The 24,752-nt window shown below is 41.2% G+C and overlaps 1 protein-coding gene across 1 annotated transcript in view; it reads right to left on the reverse strand.

Moving 5' to 3' along the window:
- Positions 1-24,752, reverse strand: part of LOC124619827 (cadherin-related tumor suppressor) — a 300,923-nt gene that overhangs the window by 85,966 nt on the left and 190,205 nt on the right. Inside the window, exons 18-19 of the mRNA XM_047146436.1 lie at positions 20,561-20,706; positions 16,784-17,443 (exon numbers count right to left, since the gene is read on the reverse strand). Coding sequence (XP_047002392.1) covers positions 16,784-17,443; positions 20,561-20,706 — 806 coding nt within the window. The remainder of the gene's footprint in view (positions 1-16,783; positions 17,444-20,560; positions 20,707-24,752) is intronic.

Here is a 24,752-nt window from a genome sequence, read left to right on the forward strand (position 1 = left end):
GCGTCAAGTGATATTAACATTTAACAGGATGCCAAAACATAAAAGAGGAGGAGATTTGCCATTGGTGAACTGAATAGAAGAAAACATAAAGGACAGCAAAGAAATGAAACTCAGGTACAAGACATATGTTTGCTCTCATAACGAAAGAGAACGAATAGATTCAGATGAAACTTAACAGATGAATGAGTTGAAATAGAGAAGAGGATCAAGTTAGACATTCAGCAAGCAGACAGGGAGGAACTGCTACATACAAGATTATGAAACGAATGAAGTAAAGAGTGAACTTCATGACAGACAATGGTTGCAAGTATATGAACGAAACATTCGCATGTGAGAAGTGCAAAGTAGTTTGGCCGGTGAAGCATTCTGTTATGATCCCACTAAAAGATACAACAAACAAAAACATATCACTGGCAAAATGGCGTGTCAGTTGAGCAGTACCAAGAAATTCAATAGAGAAAAACTAGGAGTATGTTACATGAATGGAAAAATTCAACTAGCACTACTTGAAGTGCCTCCACTACATTTCATTACCTGACTGGAGAAACCATGGAATCAAAAACATATATACATGAAAATAAATACCAAATGCAGTGTGTCTTTTTCAGTTAGTTTAGCAAAAACACAGGCTATTAGAGTTTGTACAATGCAATACGCCTAATCACCAATAACAATGCAGCCTAGGGAAAAGAAAAATACCTTATATACAAGAACAATATGCACATCTTCTTTTTCCGGAAGTTAAGGATGAAAAACTGGGGTGTGCTGATTAATTGCAAATAAGGTTGGTACTCTGTCTCCAACAATAGATCCTGTATATAACAGCATGGTTGCGTCATCTGTCTGTGGTGAGTCAGCAGCACGTTAAAAATGAGGTATTAATCATGTGTTAATTTGTTAATTAAGGCTACAAGTTCTCATTACCACTTGCGCACAGCTAAAGAAAAATTTCAAGTTACCGAAGAATCAGACAACATTGGAAACCACGCAGCAAGAAGGAAGTACTATGTGAGGGAGAGTTGTATTTGCGACTGGCAAAGAAAACAAAAGACAGCTCCAAGAAACGGATGGTAGTCGCTGAGCATTTCATGGCCAAAAAGAAAAGCATCTGGACCTTGAAGAAAGCTTCTGGGACTATGTAGATGAGAAGCGACAATGTGAGTGCACAGTGAGTAGTGAAATGTGCCAACTCAAAGCATTGGCTTTAGCCAAATAACTAGGCATCACTAGTTTCAAATCTAGCTGTGGCAGTCTATCAAGATTTTTCAATTAAAATGGATTATGCTTCAGGAGGAAAACTACCACTGCCCAGAGGAAACGGAGAAAAAGTAGTATATTTACATCGCTACATAATAAATTTGTGCCACAAACATTCCTATAGCCTATCTTTCCTTTCCCAATGGGCCCGTAGCTTGCATGACATCGGAGAACAACATATTTCATTTTAAGTACAAGTTATTTGCTGCACTAGTTATTTATTTCCTCATACTGACCCAAGTTACATAATGTCCTCATTTTGGTGATTTGCCATTATTGAATGTACCTGTGAAGATGGCACAATAGGCAGAGTACTGATTGTAACATGTATGTTAGTTAATGTCTAAATGTGGCACCTTGTGTTCATGTCTTACCCAGTACGATATGGTCCTAATAGCATCTTGGAGTGTAAATACAGATTGTCTGTTTCTTATGATACTTTTTATTTGCATTTTCTTGAAAAGTTATTTTTTGACAGTTTTTCTGACAGCCTTGCCTCTGGCGTTGTTATATGTTTACAATGGAATTTCTATTACATGGAAAGTCAGTGATTACATTTAATTTTTCACAGATAGATAGTAGTTCTTTGTTTTTTATATAAATGATATTTGTTCTATTGTTTTGTGTTTGCCCTTTTTCTTTAATACAGTCAATAAGAATTTTGAGGTATTTTTTATGTTTAAAATCTGTCTATTTGTTGAGCATATCTTCTGGGTATTTTTCTGTATGAGTGTAACTATCCATTTCCTCGAAAATGTTCTTTGTATTTTCTTTAGGTACTTTGTGCAACATTTTTAGGCCATTTTCAATTTTTCCTGCTTCATATTGGTGGTTTTTTAAAAGCAAGTAAAATGTGGAATAGTTGATTTTGTGTGTGCTCTTTAAATCTGATTACGAAATTCCTGTCTGTTTGTTACAAGAGAGTTTATAGACACCTGGATTTGGAAAATTGGAAACTTTATTTTTTGTTGATTGTGTTTTGGCCTTTAGGTTGTTATTCATACAAAATGCCAATTTTATTTTTGTTTTCTTAAACAAGTTGTTTATCATTTGGCCTATCTATGGTGCTATAACATAGGTAGGTTTATTTGTGATTTTTTGTTTCCCTTTTTAATATCAATTCTTTACATATACCTTTTGTTTTTGGTTTTGTATGCTGTTCATATAATTTTAGCACTATTTTGGGGTTGAAGTCATTTTGTTGCACTACATATTGTAGAATTTTTATTTCATATTTTATTCCATTATAGAATCCTATTACTCACTGATTTGAAATATGTGTATTCGTGCGAATTTGGGTGTCAAGAATTTTTATTTATGATAATTTCATTCATGGTAACTTTTCTATATAATCTGAATTGGTGTTGGCTTGGTGGCTGTTGTTGCTTATTCTTAAATCTATCAATTTGTTTTGTCTATTTCCATTGTAAATTTTACATTCGGGTGCACGATGTTTAGTTGCTGATAGATAATTTGTATTCTAGGTCATCTTCATTACTAATAGTAGTGCATCATAAACATATCTGTGGTAATAGATAATTTTGTTTAGAACTGTACAGTTTGAATTGAAGAATTTCTCTTGTAAAATATTAATAAATATGTCTGCTATTGTGGTTGTGACACAGCTTTCCATAGCTTCATTAGTAGAGAAATTCTACAATTCAAACTGGCCATCCTGCAACCACTAGACGTGTGTATAAATTGGCCATTTGAAGCTGCACTTAAACAGCAATATACTCAATGGATGGTGTACAGACACAAACACGAAATAGTCTTTTTTTCCCTTCCTTAAAATTAGGGTGCATGGAATATTCGGTGGCATGGATTATTCACATATATATCATACGTAACAATAACCGTTCAAAATTCCTGGGTATGTACATGTATCAGAATACGAAATGGAAATCATGTTTTTCAGATCTGCACATACACTTGAGTTAAGTAACATTTTCTCTATGGGTAATTGCTGATTTCTTTGATGAAAGAGAATAATTGCAAAGATGCTTCTTGGTGTCCATCTTCATGCTTCATATAAGCAACTATTAAATTAACATAGGCATACTAACAAGCGCTTTATAATATATTTACTTTCTTATGAAGTTTATGATGAGGAATCATGCATAATTTGAAAAACATGTCTGCAGGCTGGCCATTTACATAAATGGTCTTTTTTCTTTTTTGAATTTTAATCTACAGTGAAAGTTGATAAATGAAAGACAATCACATACATACTATAATACTCTAAGGAATAGTCCATCAGAAATAATTCCAATTGGTTTTTAAAACTTTCATTATCTGTCGGGGCTTTAATTCACAACGGATATTGTCAAATATTTTCATGACTTACAAATGTAGGTATAACACCAAGAACAAAAATAGATATCCTTTCTATCGACAACTTAACCTTACACTTGCACAGGAAGAAGTATTCAGCCATGAAAATATTTGACCATATCCGTTACGAATTAAAGCCCCGCAAGATAATGAAAGTTTTAAAAACCAATTGGAATTATTTCTGCTGGACTATTCCTTAGAGTAGATAGTATGTATGTGATTGGTTTATATTTATCACATTTCACTGCAGATTAAAATTAAAAAAAGAAGAAAGGCCAGTTATGTAAATGGCCAGCCTGCAGACCTGTTCTCGCAGAGAAAATGTACTTCATTTGTCAATGTACTGACATGTTTCACATCACAGTGAGGTGTTGTGAATGTGATCCATGAAACGTGTAACTAAACTGGCAGGCATGGAGGCTGTACATCTTCCAATGGTGTTGACAGGAAGGAGAATTACATTAAAGAGTCCCATTGCTGCCAGACTGACTCCAGCTGCAAGAAACTGTGGTCATGTGTGTGTGAATTGCATTTAAGTTCATGTGGGTGAATGGATATAGGCAGAGGTTGTATACTGGCAACACACACTATCCTGTTGCAGAGCATGACTGCAGTGCCTGTTTCACCACATGCGCCGTCTGGATTCTTCCCCAAGACACCAGTCTCTCACAACTGTGCAGGTGGGAACTAGTGCAACAACATGACCTTCATTCTCACCACCCACCTGGCCTTAATTTACGTTAATTCTTTCCATCTCAGCATTGCTTCACAGCAACTACTACTCTCTTTGCTCCATTTCAATTTTCTACATCTCTCATTTTCTGATGAATCTATTTTTCGTCGTACCCCTCCCACCTCTGTTACATACAATGCACTTAGCTTTTCACTCTTATTAACTTGTGAACAATGTTTTACTAGTAATATGTCTTGCATATTACCCTGTCTTCCATCTTTAAGCTCTAGGGTTTTAAAATCTTAGTTCCCAACAATCAGTGTTTCCTTCTCACCCCATCCGCTAAGTGCCCCAGACCTGGGGTTCTGGATGACTTTCCTGAACTGTACCCCTTTCCCTAAACCTCTCCAGTCATTTTCCTTCAACACTCTTCCTTCCCCTTCAACTCTTCTGCCAGAAGAAGGAGCCACTGGCTCTGAAAGCTTGTAAAAGTTCAACCTTTTTGAGTATGTGCCCTCTTGCCGCCGCTTTATAAGTAGATTTTTTATCTATCGATTTGCATTGTATTGTCATTCATGGATTATTTTCATTGTTATATTAGCCGATGTGGCCATCATTCCTTCTTATGTAACTGTATTGTCAGTCTTTGTTATCATCTGTCTTGTCCAAACTATTGTCTGCTTTCTACCTTCTGTGCTAGTAGTCTGATCTTTTATCTGTACCACCCAGATTGACACTTTGCCCCTATATGTTTTCTAGTACCAGTTTTTGTGCACGTAGGTGGGTCCATTGTTATTTGTGAATTTGCATATAATAATTCCACTGTCATTTACGAATTTGCCTTCTTCTGCAGGGCACTTTTCAGATCATCTTCAACTGATTTATTTGCAAATTTGACAGCCATTTTCTTTCCTACCCTCCACTTACTCTGTTCACACGCAATTATTTCAGGTTTTTGTGAGTTTGTATTTGGCCAAACTGCTCTGACTGACTTTTACTGATGTCTCCTACATTACTTTAATTGCCAAGAAAAGTAGTTTACATTATATCCTGTGACTTTCTCCTTCTTTATGTCCTGTTTTTAAAATTTTGTCTCCTTTCATGACTTTCCCTATAGGTGTTTTTTCTAGTCATTTTTTCATATCATGTAGACCACTCTTCTGGTGGGAAATTCTCACCTGCTCATTGGCTCTTGTTAACTATTGTCTGTTATCACAATTTTCGCGCAAATTTTTCTGATTTTTTTCCCTGCTTTTCTAACATTTTTATATCTTTTTACACCCTCTGCCTCTCGTTTTTGCCCCTCCCATAATTTCTAACATTCCAAACTGTCCTCTCTTGCCATGATGACTCTCATCACATATCACATCCATACTTTAAAAAAAAAATGCATCTGCACTATCAAATTTAAAGTCCCACATTCTGTTTCTCAAAACCTCCTTGTCCCTTGGCATTACTCCCAAAGAAAGGACTAACACTGAAAGTCTCTGCTACTGGATGTAATCCTACTCTACACCAGGCTCCTTTACAGTTTCAAGTACCGCAATCTTTTGCACTTACCTGAATATTCTTTGACCTATATGCCTCATCTGTTAGTTTCCATTCCAACAGACTTCTTGCCTTCTACAAAATCCTGCAGTTATCTGCCCCTCATGTTTCCTTAGATGATATCATCTGCAAAGCCAACTTCAGACTGCAACAACATGCCACATTTCACCGCAAAAGCTATCCCACCTACTCCTAAACTAACTCATCAGTGCTGTTTTCCTTCCTGTCCCCCTGCAGCTCCTCAAACAGCCGCATCATCAACCACCACTCCTCTCCAACGAACCGAGTTTGGCCAACCTCCTTAACATCCCACAGCCTTCTCCATTGCTTCCCAGACCAGCAATAGCTTAAAATCACAAGAACCAGTCACAACAGTAAAGTGTTCTCAACCTCTCATCAAACTCACTCTCCCCTCCTGAATTATCTGCGTTACCGAAGGATCTCACTTTCACCCCTAAACCTCCATTTAACCATACTACTTTGGTGAAGGACCTACTTTCCTTTACATGTAATGTCAACTGGAAATATCACTTTGCAACCCAACCTCAAAACCTTTCCAACAGCAAACCTTATATTTAACCTGGTCTTGAACAGTTCTGACCATGATCCCAGCTTGCTCCACCATGACTACCTCCAAATCATCCCTTACAAGCCTTCCAAGAATTCCACACATCCGGCATTGCTTCACAACTCTTCCTCAGGTACCTTCAACGTGACCCTAACCTGTCCTCTGCAGAACTCCAGGCCCTACGTTCCCTAAAAACTAATGACTCCACCATTATCCTCCCAGCAGACAAAGGATCTACCACTATGGTACTTGACCAACAGGAACATGCTAGTGAAGCTCTACACCAGCTGTCTGACACCTCTACATACAGTGTCTGCCATCAACATCCCATCCCTGTGATTCCAACAAACCTGCAGTCCCTCATAAAAACCTCAGGCCCCTTGCAAGGAGTTACACCTCAATCCATAGAACTTCTTTCCCCACCCCAACCATAAACTCCCACCTTTTAGCTTTTTCCTAAGATCAACAAACCCAATCGTACTGGCCATCCTATAGTTGCTGGCATCAAACCACCCACCGAACAAATATCTGTCTTAATTGATCACAACGTGCAACCCGTAGTACAAAGACTTTCCTCCTGTATTAAAGGTATCAACCATTTCCTAGGTTGTCTAAAATCCATGCTTGTCCCACACCCACCACACACCTTGCGTGTCACCATTGATGCCACCTCCCTCTATACTAACATCCTCATGTACATGGCCTGTCTGCTGCTGAACATTTCCTCAGTCAACACCCGTCTGATTCCAAACCTATGACATCCTTCTTGACCACCTTAATCAACTTCACACTTAGCAACAATTACTTCACCTTTAAGGTGCAGAAATATAAACAGATCGGGGATATGGATATGGGAACCAGGATGGTTCCTTCCTATGCCAATCTTTTCAAGGGTTGCTTGGAGAGAGCTTTCCTGGGATCCATAAGCCCTCAGCCCCTGGTTTTGTTAGATTCAGTGATGACACCTTTTCCATATGAACTCTAGGTGAGGCTGACCTGTTATATTCCTGGAATCTCTAAAAACCTTCTCCCAGTTAAATTTGACATGGCCCTATTCCGAATCCCATGCCACTTTCCTTGATGTTGATCTGATCCTCACTGAAGGGCAGCTACAGACTTCTGTGCACATTAAACCTAATAACAAACAACAGAACTTACATTTTGACAGTTGCTATCCCTTTTATGTCAAAGGTTCCCTAGCTTACAGCCTTGGAATTTGAGGCAAACATATTTGTTTGGATGTAGACTCTTTACGGCATTACAACATCACTCTCACCTCAGCTTTCACTGGACGTAATTATCCCAACAGTCTAGTTCAAAAGCAGATTTCCCAGGCAGTCACATCCAATCTCGGTACTGTTGATCCCTCCAAAAACCAACTTCGGAGCACAACACATGTTACCCAGTATTATCCTAGTCTTGAATGTATTAACTAGCTTCTTCGACATGGCCGTGACTTCCTAAAATCATGTCCTGAAATGAGATCCTTTCTGTCAGAGATTTTGCCCACAACAACTAGAACAGCTTTTTGCCACCCTCCCAATCTCCGCAATATTCTTGTCAGACCCTACGCTCCTTCTGCACCCGTCTTCCTACTGCATGGCTACTACCCCTGTGACTGTCCCTGCTACAAGACTTGCCCCATGCATCCTCCAACCACCACCTATTCCTGCCCTGTAACTGGCAGAACATATACTATCAAAATGAGAGCCACATGTGAAATGACACGTCATATACCAGCTGTTATGTAAACACTGTTCAGCGTTTTACATTGGTACGACCACCACCAAGTTATCAGTCAGGTTGAATGGGCATAGGCAGAGTGTGTATACCAGCAACACACAATATCCTGTTGCAGAGCATGTTCTACAACATGAGAGTCATGACCTCAGTTCCTATTTCACCACATGCGCCATTTGGATTCTTCCCCCAGACACCAGTTTCTCAGAACTCCCCAGGCGGGAACTAGCACTACAACGTGTCCTTCATTCTCACCACCCACCTGGTCTTAACTTATATTAATTCATTCCATCTTAGCATTTTTCCACAGTAACAATTCCTTTATTTACTCCATTTTAGTTTACTAAATCTCTAATTTTCTCACGAGTCTATTTTTCGCCCCTTCCTGCCTCTGCTCCATACAATGCACTTCACTTTTCACTCTTAATGACTCATGCACAATGTTTTAGTAGTAATCTGTCTTGCATATTACTCTGTCCTCCACCTTTAATCTCTCACGCGTAAAAATCTTGTCTGGTGCAGACCCCAACAATCAGGCTTTCTTTCTGAAACTGCCTGGTGAGTCTCCCCTGACCTGGGGTTTGGGGTGACTTTTCTGACCCTGTACCATTTTCCCTAAACCTCTCCAGTCCATTTCCTTCACTCCTCTACCTTCCCCTTCAACTCTTCTGCCAAAACAAGGAGTCACTGGCTCCAAAAGCTTGTAAAAGATAAATCTTTTTGTGTGTGTATGTTCTCCTGCTGTTGCTTTATACGTAGATTTTTTTGTCTATACAATTACATTGCGTTGTCAGTAATTGATTATTTTTGTTGTCGTACACAACTGCCCTCACTACAGTAAAATGCTCTCTCGTGTTCTTCTAGAGACTGAGGTAGTCTTCCCGCTGCGCACCAGGATGGGGTGTACTGGCCCGGTCCGCACCTATATGGCATGAATAGCTGTCACAAATGTTTGTACTGCGTGCCAAGCCAAGATGGCGAAAATTAACTTCTCTGATTTTCAAATCGTAAAAACTATTGGTGGTATATAACACTATGCCATATTGTTTTAGGAGGCTATTTTTTCCTTGAAAGATTCTCTTTCTTCATGAAAAAAGAAAATGCCTATGTTCTGTAATTTGTAAAAATCACTGTAAAATGACGCTACTTGTCAAACATGTACACTTCATTTACAAATCGTGCAGTGAAGTGGTCTGATAGCGGGTAGCTTATTGTTAGATATGTTTTAGACCATACATTATTCAACGTGAAATATAGCTGAAAGTACAAAAAAGTTTTTGAAATGGTAATGGTGCTGATACCTGTCTCTGTTCATCTGTTTAGCATAGCATCAAACACTGCAGGCCAGAGAGGGGGGGGGGGGGGGGGGGAAATATATATATATATATATATATATATATATATATTTTGAACTCCGGAGATGTGAACTTGCCCTTCAATATATTCTCTCTTCCCGTTACCCACCAAGCCTCAACCTCCGCTAATTTCAAGTGGCCGCTGCTCGTACCTCACCTGTCACTCAACAACATCTTTGCCTCTGTACTTCCGCCTCGACTGACATCTCTGCCCAACCTGTCCATTCGCATGAATGGACACAGGCAGACAGTGTTTGTTGGTAATGAAGATCACCCTGTGGCTAAGTATGCCTTGGTGCACGGCCAGCACATCTTGGCACAGTATTACACCATCCGGGTTATCTGGATACTTCCCACTGACACCAACCAATCAGAACTCCAGAGATGGGAACTCGCCCTTCAATATATTCTCTCTTCCCATTACCCCCCAGGCCTCAACCTCCGCTAATTTCAAGTTGCCGCTGCTCGTACCTCACCTGTCACTCAACAACATCTTTGCCTCTGTACTTCCGCCTCGACTGACATCTCTGCCCAACCTCTTTGCATGTACATATGTCTGCCTGTGTCTGTATATGTGCGGATGGATATGTGTGGGTGTGCAAGTGTATACCTGTCCTTTTTTCCCCCTAAGGTAAGACTTTCCACTGCCAGGATTGGACTGACTCCTTAACCTCTCCCTTAAAACCCACATCCTTTCATCTTTCCCTCTCCTTCCCTCTTTCCTGATGAAGCAACCTTGGGTTGCGAAAGCTTGAAATTTGTGTGTGTGTTTGTGTTTTTTATTGTCTCTATCAACATACCAATGCTTTCGTTTGGTAAGTTACAGCATCTTTGTTTTTATATATATTTTTCCTGTGTGGAATGTTTCCCTCTATTATATTCATATCATTAATTTGAACCCAACAATTACGTTTGTTATTGTCACTGTTGCATATCGAAATCTTTTCTGTCATCTTACTTTCTCTTTTTGTTTGTGCAAGAAGTTTCACTTTGTATTCACCTTCCCTTTTTTACCGTAATCTACCATACAATTTTATCCTGCCTATATATACTCAATAATACGTAACTTACTTCCGAAACATAACAAAAAAAATTTTTTCTGCTTTCAATACTATTGCTGCTATAAAATCCACCGTTCCCAGTTTACAAACAGTTCCCTTCACCTATTAAACAACCATTTCGGCTAGTCCTAACAACTTTCGCTTCATTTCCATTCCCATTTTTCCCACATCACCGATCATTTTTTAGCTGCTTCCCACAGGTTTTAACATTATTATATCTTCGTCAGACAATTGTTAGCCTCATTTTCATAATCTGCCACCACAAATCCACTCCTTTTAATACATTTACATGCAGGTTTTTCGAAATTTTCCCGAATTTCACCACCCTTTAACGTGTTTTGGAGGCTACACAACCACCTAAACTTTGTGCACATCGTTGTTTACCAACCTAAGTTCACCACAGGATCAACATAGCTCAGCTTTAACCAACACTTTTTCAACTTTTTTCACACCAGAAGTCCAGTTGCTTTCTAGTTCACCTTTATCTCTCCCCATACATTTTTATTTTCATTTCAGCCTCATGTTATACTTTCCACCTTCTAAATACCATGTCACCCTCACAACATCCCCACAATGACCCCATTAAGTTTTATTTACATTCCCTCCGCAAACATGCCTTCGCCCTAGCCAGATCACGCTCCCATATTTTATTTACTTGGGCTTGTCTGACATTTGGCATTACCCCCAAGGTCTCAACACTTATAAAGTTCTCATCTCTGGCTGTAACCCTACTTTCCATCAGTCCCTATACCAGTTCCAAACTGAACAATCCATAGCCCTCACCCGCCTGATCCTTCACCTACACATCAACTCAGCCAATGAACACACCCGTCAACTCCTATCCCTAATAAAAGTCCTCAATCTTTCCTCTCCCACATCCACACTGGCTGTTCAGAGCATCCTCCTACAGGCCAACTGCAAATTAGAACAGCATGCCACCCTCCAACTAAAAAAACTATCCAATCTCCTGATTTCACCCCACCGGAAAGGCAACTCACTCATCCTCCACAACCCTTCAAACAAACTTCAACCTCCTCTCATTGCACACAGACCCAGTCTCTCCCATCTACTCAATCTCCCACTTCCAGCTCCACTCCCCGCAAAACCTCAAAATGCTAATCAACACAATCTGGAGCCACAACACCCCAATTCAGTAGTTAACCTTTCCTCCAAACCTCTTGCCCAATCCGATACCTCTGTCCTATCCAAAGGCCTCACCTTCAGCCCTACTCCCAGATTCAACCAAACAGCCCTCGTCAAAGATTTACTGTCCTACACTCGTACCCTCTGCTGGAAATATCACTTTGCCACAAAGAAAAATAATCCTAATCCTACTCCTAATGATCCAACTTCCCAAGATAATATCCAAATTGAACCTAGCCTGGAGCAGTTCCGTCCTCCGTCACAGCGGGACCCACCTCCTCTTCCTTAAAATCACCCTCTCCAAACCTTCCAGGAATTTCTCACTTCCAGCCTTGCCTCTCAATCCTTCTTGAAAAACCTTAATCCTACTCCCAACATCACCACATCTGAAGCCCAGGCTATCTGTGATCTGAAGGCTGACCGATCCATCGTCATTCTTCTGGCTGACAAGGGTTCCACGACCGTGGTACTTGATCGTCGGGAATATGTGGCTGAGGGACTGCGGCAGCTTTCAGACAACACTGCATACAAAGTTTGCCAATGTAATCCCATTCATGATGTCCAGGCGGAGCTTCAAGGAATCCTCAGAACCTTAGGCCCCCTACAAAACCTTTTACCTGATTCCATCAACCTCCTGACACCAACGGCAAACCGCACCCCTATCTTCTACCTACTTCCTAAAATTCACAAACCCAAACATCCCGGCCGCCCCATTGTAGCTGGTTACCAAGCCCCCACAGAACGTATCTCTGCCTATGTAGATCAACACCTTCAACCCATTACACGCAGTCTCCCATCCTTCATCAAAGACACCAACCACTTTCTCAAACGCCTGGAATCCTTACCCAATCTGTCACCCCTGGAAATCATCCTTGTAACTATTGATGCCACTTCCTTATACACAAGTATCCCGCACGTCCAGGGCCACGCTGTGATGGAGCACTTCCTTTCACCCCGATCACCTGCTACCCTACCTAAAACCTCTTTCCTCATTACCTTAGCCAGCTTCATCCTAACCCACAACTTCTCCACTTTTGAAGGCCAGACATACCAACAATTAAAGGGAACAGCCATGGGTACCAGGATGCCCCCCCTAGTACACCAACCTATTTATGGGTCGCTTAGAGGAAGCCTTCTTGGTTACCCAAGCCAGCCAACCCAAAGTTTGGTACAGATTTATTGATGGCACCTTCATGATCTGGACTCACAGTGGAGAAGAACTCCGGAATTTCCTCTCCAACCTAAACTCCTTTGGTTCCATCAGATTCACCTAGTCCTACTGCAAAATCCCATGCCACTTTCCTCGAAGTTGACCTCAATCTGTCCAATGGCCAGCTTCACACATCCGTCCACATCAAACCCACTAACAAGCAACAGTACCTCCATTTTGACAACTGCCACCCATTCCATATCAAACGGTCGCTTCCCTACATCTTAGGTCTTCGTGGCAAATGAATCTGCTCCAGTCCTGAATCCCTGAACCATTACACCAATAACCTGAAAACAGCTTTCGCATCCCGCAACTACCCTCCTGACCTGGTACAGAAGCAAATAGCTAGAGCCACTTCCTCATCCCCTCAAACCCAGAACCTCCCACAGAAGAACCCCAAAAGTGCCCCACTTGTGACAGGATACTTTCCGGGACGGATCAGACTCTGAATGTGGCTCTCCAGCAGGGATACGACTTCCTCAAATCCTGCCCAGAAATGAGATCCATCCTTCATGAAATCCTCCCCACTCCACCAAGAGTGTCTTTCCGCCGTCCACCTAACCTTCGTAACCTCTTAGTTCATCCCTATGAAATCCCCAAACCACCTTCCTTACCCTCTGGCTCCAACCCTTGTAACCGCCCCCGGTGTAAAACCTGTCCCATGCACCCTCCCGCCACCACCTACTCCAGTCCTGTAACCCAGAAGGTGTACATGATCAAAGGCAGCGCCATGTGTGAAAGCACCCACATGATTTACCAACTGACCTGCCTACACTGTGATGTATTCTATGTGGGAATGACCAGCAACAAACTGTCCATTCGCATGAATGGACACAGGCAGACAGTGTTTGTTGGTAATGAGGATCACCCTGTGGCTAAACATGCCTTGCTGCATGGCCAGCACATCTTGGCACAGTGTTACACCGTCCAGGTTATCTGGATACTTCCCACTGACACCAACCAATCAGAACTCCAGAGATGGGAACTCGCCCTTCAATATATTCTCTCTTCCCGTTACCCACCAGGCCTCAACCTCGCTAATTTCAAGTTGCCGCTGTTCGTACCTCACCTGTCACTCAACAATGTCTTTGCCTCTGTACTTCCGCCTCGACTGACATCTCTGCCCAACCTCTTTGCATGTACATATGTCTGCCTGTGTCTGTATATGTGTGGATGGATATGTGTGTGTGCGCGCGAGTGTATACCTGTCCTTTTTTCCTCCTAAGGTAAGTCTTTCTGCTCCTGGTATTGGAATGACTCCTTACCCTCTCCCATAAAACCCACATCCTTTAGTCTTTCCCTCTCCTTTCCTCTGTCCTGATGAAGCAACCTTGGGTTGCAAAAGCTTGAAATTTGTGCGTGTGTTTGTGTTTTTTATTGTCTCTATCAACATACCAATGCTCTCGTTTGGTAAGTTACAGCATCTTTGTTTTTTATACATATATATATTTTGTTATTTTAATGATACATGTCCAGAAAACTCCAAAAATATGCGAATTTTTCCACTGGTGATGACCAATTACACTGGCTATTGTTTTACAATAGGCCACAATTGACATTATAAAAGGCAAGCAATTATTTGTTGTCAACATTTTACAATCAATAGAATCTACATTTCGTATTTGGAGGTATATGATAAGTACAAATTAACCCGAGACTTTGCTTGCAATATTCTACTTAATTGCTTTCTTGTTGGTGATGAAAAAACTGTAGAGACAAAAAAATAGAATTACAAATTTATACATGTTTCTATGTCTACATTGACTATTGCACAAGATGTTCAATTTTGAAATTTTCAGCTTCATATTTCTGTGAGAGTATAGTACCATGAGTTATAAACAAATTACATCTCATCTCCAGTCATAAGAAGTTCGATTTTGATTTTTCTATTGCAACAGTTAAAGAAGGAAGGGCGTTCAGGATATAATGTCCTGTTAATATTGAAGTCATTAGAGACGGGGGCAGGTTCAGCAGATCCTCCCCAAACATTGCAGGACAAGTAAACTAATTACTGTTAATCGATGCAGGTGGGTGTGTCATTCCCCTCCCCCCTTCGCCCCCTTGCAGGCTGAGCTACGTATGCAAGTAAATTTGCAATCTGAGACAGCTGAGAGAGTTCATAGACAACATAGGTGCAGCCTACAGTTTCTCACCACCATCCCCTTTGTGATATCATATAAAACTATGACTTTGTTTTGACAGTGCAGTGATTCGTTGATTCTTTTAACCACAGAAGAAATAGGAGGTTATGGGCTTATCCCATATACAGTGGCAGATATTTAGGAAAGTTTTCTACTTTAGGTAAAGTAAAAACTTCCCTGAAGAATTTTATTCATATTACAGAATGAATAATAATAATACATTTCAGAACATGCAGTGAAACATTAAAGACCTGAGACACACCAGGAAATAATTAGTGTCATTTTCCTTAATATCTTGCTGTGACTTCATCAAAGGTATGTTGCCCATTTCATGTTGAAAAGACTTAATCTTTTTCCCATTTTTTTTCTTATTTCTTAATGATGCAGTAGTTGGCATTGGCAATGGTTCATTGAGTAGAATAATCTTCCTTGTCTTGTTACACAGGCTGATAGGTGAAAATTCTTGAGATAATGCCATTTGGTTCACCGGTTTTGTTTCCACTGACAAGAAACTTGGAATTAAAGACTGCTTTTAAAAAATTGTGATGAAACCAAGGCCAAGTGGAACTACTTTTCAATGGACTTTTCAACGGACCACTTGACCTGATATCGCCAAGTTTTTTTTTTGTAATTGCTCCCAAGGTGTTTCCATTTGAATTTCAACATTTTATTTTGAATGATAACAAAAAGATATAAAAAATGTGGCTCTTTACTTCCTTACTGTTACAGACGTATGAAAATAGTTGGAGAAAGTAAATGCATATGGCATAAGTAACTCTGCATGTATCATTACAATATTTATAATTTTTCCACGCTGACTGTGAAATGTGAAGGTTTTTTTTAAGGCCTTGTGCAGTGATACAGATGGGAGACATGTGATATATGTACCGCAAATTAGATTCACCAGCTTGAGATAGAAATAATAAAACATTATGGATGCCGCCATCATGGTGCGAACCCACTCGTGCTGCACCACGTGGCCCGGCCACCAGTGTGGACAGTGCAGAGCAAAACAATATGTTTGATATCCTGGCCTGGTCTGGCCTGGCATGTCTTGGTCCAGCACACAGTATGAACACACCCAAAACTCTTTCTATTTCCAGCCTATTACAAGAATTGATGTGTGGTTGTCTACCTCATAAACTCAGCGAGATACAAAACCTCTTTACAGCAGGTGTTGTTAAAGTCAAGGATATATGTTAGCCACTAGTGGAGAGCATGTAAAGCAATTAGACACAGAAGTCAGTGCTAGTAGAACATATGAGGAAAGCTACATCTCTCATCATAGATTCCACGAGACTGGAGTTTTGATATTCCACGCTGGTATAGTGACATGAAAAGGTATGGCGGGCATTCCACTAGTCCCAGTTTGTCCTATGCTAAAATTTCTATTTCATTTCATTAGTTCTCTGAAAGTTTCGCATTGCTTTAGCATGCTGTCACCTGATAGTCTCAATGTGAAATCAAACATGTTGATCTTTGAAACACAGTCAACATACCGGCACCAAGTATAATCTCCGCAGATGGTGAAGTCTGGGTAGTAGAGTTATTTAGATGGGATGGCTGTTTCTGCCATGTATAATAAACCCTGGTTTTGGTTGGTTTGCAGCAAAGAAAGAGAGAAGCAAAGCTAGAGATAAATGCCTAGACAGCAAAATCATTACATACAAAATGTCAGTTCTGGCAGACCAGGCAATAGTCTGACAAAGCCCTCAACTGAGGTGTACTTTTTACAAGCACTGAAGATACTCACCCAGTCGGGCCAAATTCGTCGGCCGAGCAGGAGCGATCACCTGGACTGCAGTCTCGGCAGGCGTCGCCATCTTCGCCACAAGAGGCCACGCTAAGCGACAACACGCGGCCATTGCGTGTCGCTGTGATGCGGTGCCAGCGGCCATCCGCCAACTCGCCGCCCGCCTGCACTGTGGCGATGGCAGTACGTGCACCACCGTACGAGAAGGTGGCGCGCCCGGCCACTAGCTCCAGCGAGACGAAGTCCGAGCGCCCACCTGTCTGCGCACCGTAGTTGTACACGAGCAGTGCATCGGGCTTGGCAGTGGCGAACACCACCGACACGTCGTTCGTGGTGGCGTCGAGCGACGGGAAGGCAGCAAACGCGAGTTCACCGAACCCAAATGCTGAGCCCTCGCAGTGGCGTCCGAAGCGTCCGTCAGGGCAAGAGCAGCGGTACCCGAGAGCAGGTGGTGGTGGCAGCGCGATGCAGACACCACCGTGAGCACACGGGTTGGGACGGCAGGAGTCAGCTGCTGCTTCGCAGCGGTTGCCACGGAACCCAGGCCGGCACAGGCAGAAGAAGCTTGCTCCGTCTGCACTCTCGCGGCACGATCCGCCATGCAGGCAGGGCCGTGTGCCACACACCGCGCCACGTTCCAGCTCGCACAGGCGGCCCTCCCTGCAATGTCGGGACCGTTACCTGTGAGCTGTACCACATCGAGACCACTTCCGAGAGCAAAGTCTGAAAGTGTGCTGTGTCTAGTCTACTTGGGTGCTCTGCAGTATATAAACCTGAACGCCTTGCAGCCCTCATTACATTTCAAATACAGAGCTCTGCATATCAGCTGCCTTTCATATGATAAAATTTCCCAAATTTCTCCTTCCCAAAGCAGATACTCAAATTGGAATGCTGTGGAAGCTGAAAATTCCGCCAGTCCATAATTCTGTATCAACTTCCCAATTCTGAGATTTCACAGTGCCTCCAAATACTAACAGCCAGGCTGAGGCTTACCTTTCACAGTAGGTAGCTTCTTCTGTTTGGATTGTTACTGCAGTAAACTCATGATAAAGTGTAATAGCACTTGTGTTACGGCCAACAGTGTCACCAAGCGCCCTGTTGTTCACACACCTGTAGATGCTGTGCCACCTCCACTCTGGCTGTAACTTCTAGGTGAACTCTCTCCGTCAGTACTTTAACACACCGTGTATTCCTACTACTGAGTTGGTCAATTTTTATGATATTTATGAAAGTATAAGAACACAGTTCAGTGCCAAAATATTCCTGTACTGATTCATAAAGACAAATAGCAATGTCGAGACAGTGAAATGTTTTTAATTAGCTGCTCTTGTCGGCTCATCTGAACACCACCGTGATGTCTATTTGAGTTCAGCCTCAGTTCTCCCTTACAGTCTTTAGATACTGCTCTTTGCCAGTGTCAATTAAAATAGTCGAGTCCAGAAAGACAAGTAATACAAAAAGACGAGTACCCATACAAACTGTTGCCAACACATTTTGGTATATACACTGTGCCAGTCTGTGCCTGTCGTTCCACCTCTGTACTTTTACTGTAATTTACAAGACTGTAATAGAATGACACCGGAACACATAGGAAAAGGTAGTGGGACACCACACGTTACCATAAGGATATATGGTGTCTGTCAGGATCGCCAGAGAATTTTTCACTGTGAGGTGTCAGCAACAGACGCACCTCGGTCATGCCAACATCCATACATCTGCCTTTACCAAAACTATGTACATCTTCCACTCTGTAAGGTCAAACTGTTACTTTGATAGGCAGCTCATGGAAACCACAGTTATGACTGCTGGCACTCCCGTCACATAGTGTTTGCTTTCAGGTTTCCACAAAAGCTGTATTCAGCAGTAAACCTGTGAGCACCCCTGCAAATGCCATGGAATCTATAGAACTCAATTTCAAATATTACAGTACATGGGAGTGAAGGTCCTTCCCTTAGCTGAAGGAGCCTGTGTGACAATGAGAAAGTTTCATCAGCAGCGCCACCTGTAGCTGCTGTAGCTGTGCACCCGTGTGTGTGTGTGTGTGTGTGTGTGTGTGTGTGTGTGTGTGTGTGTGTGTGTGCGTCAGCTGTGCAGAAGCTCAATCACAGGAGGTTAGCATCTGCAGTGTACTGACATTGCGTAATGAGACAAATTTCAGTTTCTCAGATGCAATTATTGCAATTTTGTCAGCAGTGTCGAAAGAGAGAACAGCGATTGATCCACTTGTAGTCACAACAGGAAAATATGACACCCCAAAAAAAGGAATGGAATGACTTACATCTGTAGCATGACACTACAGCAGAAATTAAAGAGTTACCCTCAGATCTCAAAGTTGCTCAAATAAAACATGAGATGTCATTTGACTCTAGATAAACTATGAATGTGAAATCCAAAGCTATCACTATGTTTACATAGAGAACATTGGTAGTAGCAAACTGAAATTCTACAACTATAATTTGCCTCAGAATCAGGAGCTGGTTGAAGCTTCTACATATGGGGAAGTTACATTCAACAATACTCATCTGGGGTCAAAACACTGCTAGTAACTGCATATGAGTTAGTGAGATTGTTATGATGGAGACTCTTACTTTCAAATACCTCCACTCATTTGGAAAATGGACAATATGTGAGAAATATCTACCATGCCTAACTCCTTCCATCCTTTTTGTTATTACAATATTTCTCTTGTCCACAATATTTTATTTTAAGGAATAATTTACAGGGTTATTACAAATGATTGAAGCGATTTCAGAGCTCTACAATAACTTTATTATTTGAGATATTTTCACAATGCTTTGCACACACATACAAAAACTCAAAAAGTTTTTTTAGGCATTCACAAATGTCCGATATGTGCCCCTTTAGTGATTCGGCAGACATCAAGCAGACAATCAAGTTCCTCCCACACTCGGCGCAGCATGTCCCCATCAATGAGTTCGAAAGCATCGTTGATGCGAGCTCGCAGTTCTGGCACGTTTCTTGGTAGAGGAGGAGGAGGTTTAAACACTGAATCTTTCACATAACCCCACAGAAAGAAATCGCATGGGGTTAAGTCGGGAGAGTGTGGAGGCCATGACATGAATTGCTGATCATGATCTCCACCACGACCATGACCGATCCATCGGTTTTCCAATCTCCTGTTTAAGAAATGCCGAACATCATGATAGAAGTGCGGTGGAGCACCATCCTGTTGAAAGATGAAAATAGCTCCCTGCTCGCTTTATTCGTCGACTTCCACGGGCTACACGTAAAACTTGCCCGCACGCGTTCAACCGTTTCTTCGCTCACTGCAGGCCGACCCGTTGATTTCCCCTTACAGAGGCATCCAGAAGCTTTAAACTGCGCATACCATCGCCGAATGGAGTTAGCAGTTGGTGGATCTTTGTTGAACTTCGTCCTGAAGTGTCGTTGCACTGTTATGACTGACTGATGTGAGTGCATTTCAAGCACGACATACGCTTTCTCGGCTCCTGTCGCCATTATTGTCTCACTGCGTTCTCGAGCGCTCTGGCGGCAGAAACCTGAAGTGCGGCTTCAGCCGAACAAAACTTTATGAGTTTTTCTACGTATCTGTAGTGTGTCGTGACCATATGTCAATGAATGGAGCTACAGTGAATTTATGAAATCGCTTCAATCATTTGTAATAGCCCTGTATTAACTGCTAATATGTTGAACTCTTTTAAACTTTTTAAGAATAACAAGGTAAGCAGAAAAGTCATTTACTGCGAACAAAAAGGTAACGGCGAAAGGAGGCAAGACGAAATGCAATGAACGTACCTGAGTGGGGGGCAGGAGCAGGAGAAGTCGCCGAGGCGTGCGCCACGGTGACAGGTGCCTCCAGCGAGGCAGGGACTAGGCGAGCACGGATCCTGCCGCCGGTCGCAGCGCTCCCCCGCGAAGCCCTCGGTGCAACGGCAGTCCACCTGCACACACAGCCGGGCCTCAGCTCCCGCTCCTCGTCGAAATGCAAACATCACAGTACAGGAGATCGATGCTCGTTTGAAGAGCAGGGTGGTTAAAGTGTCACTGACAGTGTGACAGTTACAGATTTGTCACAAACGCAAACCCGACAAAATCAGAGGAGGCAATTAGTGGCAACTTCGTACGAGGAACTATTCCAGAATTAGCCTTGATTGATTAAGAGAATCTGCAAGAATCTAAATTGTAATTGCTAGGTGGTGATTTTAACCACAGACCTCAGTGTTAGCCCAGTGTCTTTATTGTGACACTTTAGTCAGGCAGTCATTTGACACTTCTGTCGGGCAGTCATTCTGAGTTTATGTCAGGATCCCAGATGCATAGAGAAAAAGAGCCACTATTGTCAGTAGTAAGTGAAGAAAGGTCTCTCTGCTCCGTACCTCAATGTGGTGCATGTTTTTCCACAGGACTTTCGGCACACGTTGGTCAGCGGTAGCAAATACTGAAGGCAGCTTGAAATAAGGAGTGATCTCCACGAATGACTGAAGGGCAGTACAACTTCCATTCTGCCACGGACAATTGACTGTGTAAATCTTCAGGACAGAATGAACCACAGTACCGGACCTCAGCATTTTGTGGGCATCACCAACCTCAGACTAGTATCTCAATGACACCAACAGTTTGAAGTTGAGAGGGAAACTGCAATGTGTGCTAGGATGAGAGATTTGCCAGTGAAATACAAGCACCCCCCAAGCTTAAGTCCTGATTGTTGTAGTGGAATAAAACTATCATATCACACACAGCACAACTGCATACACTACCAAAGTGGTAACAGAGCAACACTTTATCAACACTATGGTTGTCTTTTTAAAATAACATCAAACATAATCTGGTCACTTAATAAAAATGGAATGAACGGAATACAAAAGGATCTCGTATACTCCTGTTTATTGCTAACACTCTCCCCTCAGAATAATACCTAAAAGTAACCACACATGTCATTTTTAATGTAGCATTTTCTAACAATAACATTCATGAATATTCTGATTCAGTGGCTCAGCTAACAAGTCTGCTTGATTTTTACCTGTCGAAATGTATTGAATGCCAGTTGTTCCATCTATTACTTTCTCCATGATGAAAAGATGTTTTATGGCAATGTGTTTTGTTCTGGATTTGTCTGTATGATTCTTGAAGAGTACAACTGCTGCTTGATTATCAATACAGGTATCGCTACAGGTGTCGATTCTCCAATCAGTTCTTTCAGGTTAAGGCTCTTCAGTAATTCTCTCATCCATTTCACCTCTTTTGCACGGCTGACTCTGACACATATTCTGCTTCCATTGTGCTCAGTGCAACTGCAGTTTGTTTCATACTCTTCCAGAACACTAGAGATCTGACCAGTAATATTACATATCCCATAATATTTTATGATCATTTATACAAGTAGCCCAACAGCACCAGCGAATGCTTCAAGTACTTGACCAGTAGGGTACTATGTGAGTTTAAATGTGCTGTTTCCTTCACATAACTTAGAACCCTTTTTGGCGAATTCCAATCGTTCATATTAAATTTTGAACAATGTTGTGACAACTTTGCCACTAAGAAAGCTAAGTCTGGTCGAGTCATCAGCGAAAGGTATGAGAGTCACAAGGATCTATACCATTTCGAATAAATCCCAGTTCTTCTAGTGAGTTATTTCAATGATCATTCCCACTTTGTTTCAGTATATATATTGACCTTTTAACTTGCAAACCAAACTTTCTTGTCCTTCTCAATGAAATCTTCTGGCTGGAGCATATGTACATATTCCTTAAATTTGCTATGCAGATATGTTCTCATCACAGCATACTGATCAATATGCCAATTTTGTCAACGCTGGCTGTTATCAATAGGCAAATTGCTTCTAAATTTGAAACATGAGTATAATTCTTGTTTTAGTCTATACCTTCCATTTGACTAAATCCCTTTGCAACCAAGCGAGCTATAAAAATCTGCTTTTGGTCAACTGTCTTCTTTCTAAACATCCATCTGTTATTTACAGACATTACACCTGATGCTTGCTCACCCAATTTCCAAGCATCTTGATTCTTCACAGAGTTAATTTCTTCATTCACTGCAACTATCCATTCTGATGCTTCATCAGAATTAACTGCTTCATGATACAGTAATGGTTCATCACTGTTCCTTCCTCGCACGAGGAGCCTTCTCTTCAGAATGAAGTGTCACTGGATGAAATTTGCTTAAACCTGTGTTTTCTTTTGTTACATCATTTCTTGGCCTGCATTTACTTTATGAAGTTTCAGCAAACTTCACAAGTTCCTGATTACCTTCAATTTCTTCCAAATTTTCCTCCTGATCTGAGAAACCATAAAATTCCTCTTCAGTGTCAGAATCTTTTCCTTCACTCGTATTTCATCTTTGATACTTGGAAATGATAATACTCCGTCATTGTACAGTTCAACAGATTCTTTCTGTTTCTTAGTTTGAGCTGGGTATTTGCCATTCAAAAACTCTTTGAATATTCAGTCCCTGCATTTCACAACCTGTTTCATTTCTGGCTCCAGATCTTTTATGCACAGCCATATACAGAATATTCTATAAATACAACTTTTTTCTGCCCTTGTGGATGATTTAGAATGGCGTCTTTGTTGAGGTACATGAACGAAAACTTCACAGCTGATCACACGCAAATGTCTGACACTAGGCTTTCGATCTGTCCACAATTCATAAGGTGCTTTTTGACTGTTGTGCCTATTTGTTAAACTATTTCTTATGTATGCCACAGTGTACATCAGATCAGCCCAAGAGCTTTTTGGTAAATTACTTTCTTGCCACGGTGACCTTACTATATACATTAACATTCTGCTGAAACATTCAGCTATACCATTTAGCTGTGGTGTGTATGTCATTGTTACTTCATGCCAAATTCCCCAGATTCATTGTAGATGTTGCAATCTCTTTTATTGAAAATAACCTCTCTATCATTTTCTGTGAGCTGCCTCATCAATAAGATTGCATGGTTGTTATTCGGTGCAAGGAGTGTATTGTCAGCTACAAATTCCTTAGTCAAACCCTACATGTTAATTATCTTCACCCTTACTGTACCTTTCCCCTTTTTTCTAATATCAGCAAAAGTTATGATCTCAGCTAAAATATTTTTATCAACAGTTGAAAAATAATTTTCATTTGGAGTTATGTGATGAGTTGTCCCAGAATCCACTATCCAGTTATCACCACTCAATGTGATTGTGCCACAGGCAGCACCAATACTAACAGCACATAGTTTATTTTGTTCCTTTTTAAATGCATCCTTTTCAAAACAGTTTCTGGATATGTGAGTGACTTTGTGACAGTTGTAACAAACAAAACTACCTTTCAGTGTAGCTTCTTTCTTCGTTTGTTCCTGTCCTTTGTCGTGATCCGTAACTGGCATTCTTTGGAACTTTTGACTACCAGTATACTTTTAAGGATACTGCAGAATGTTTATCTTCATTGTATTCATGACATCTACCATCATTGGCAAGTAAACACATTTTAATTGTAGCACACTTAAAATCAAATGGCACAAAGCTGGCAAATGGCACAAAGCTGTAACTACTGCATCCCATTCGTCTGGAAGTCACACAGAACAGTCACTGCTATATCTTCATCTTCAATTTTGTCACCAATGTTTGCTGGATCTGTTACAGTTCTGTTTATCAATTGTATATAATTTCCCACAGATTCACAATACTTCATTTTTAGTGAATATAACTTCTGTACCAGTTGCACAGTGCAAAATTTGCTAATCCTTGGGGTGTATAATTTTTTAAGTTCTTCCCATACTGTTTTTGGATTTGATAAATTTCATATACGCATCTGCAGCTGATGTACCTTCACCAGGTTCTATCCACCAAACTAAAATATAGTCCACACATCAGAATGTAGTACGATCATTTTCTTCTGATATGACCAGTAAGCGTAATTTCCTCCACTTAATTTCATAATAATGTGTCTGTGCTACTCATCTCTGTTTATTTCACTGTTGTTTTACTGTTGTTATCATCCTGTG

The sequence above is a fragment of the Schistocerca americana genome, chromosome 6 (genome assembly GCF_021461395.2).
Source record: "Schistocerca americana isolate TAMUIC-IGC-003095 chromosome 6, iqSchAmer2.1, whole genome shotgun sequence".
NCBI lineage: Eukaryota > Metazoa > Arthropoda > Insecta > Orthoptera > Acrididae > Schistocerca > Schistocerca americana.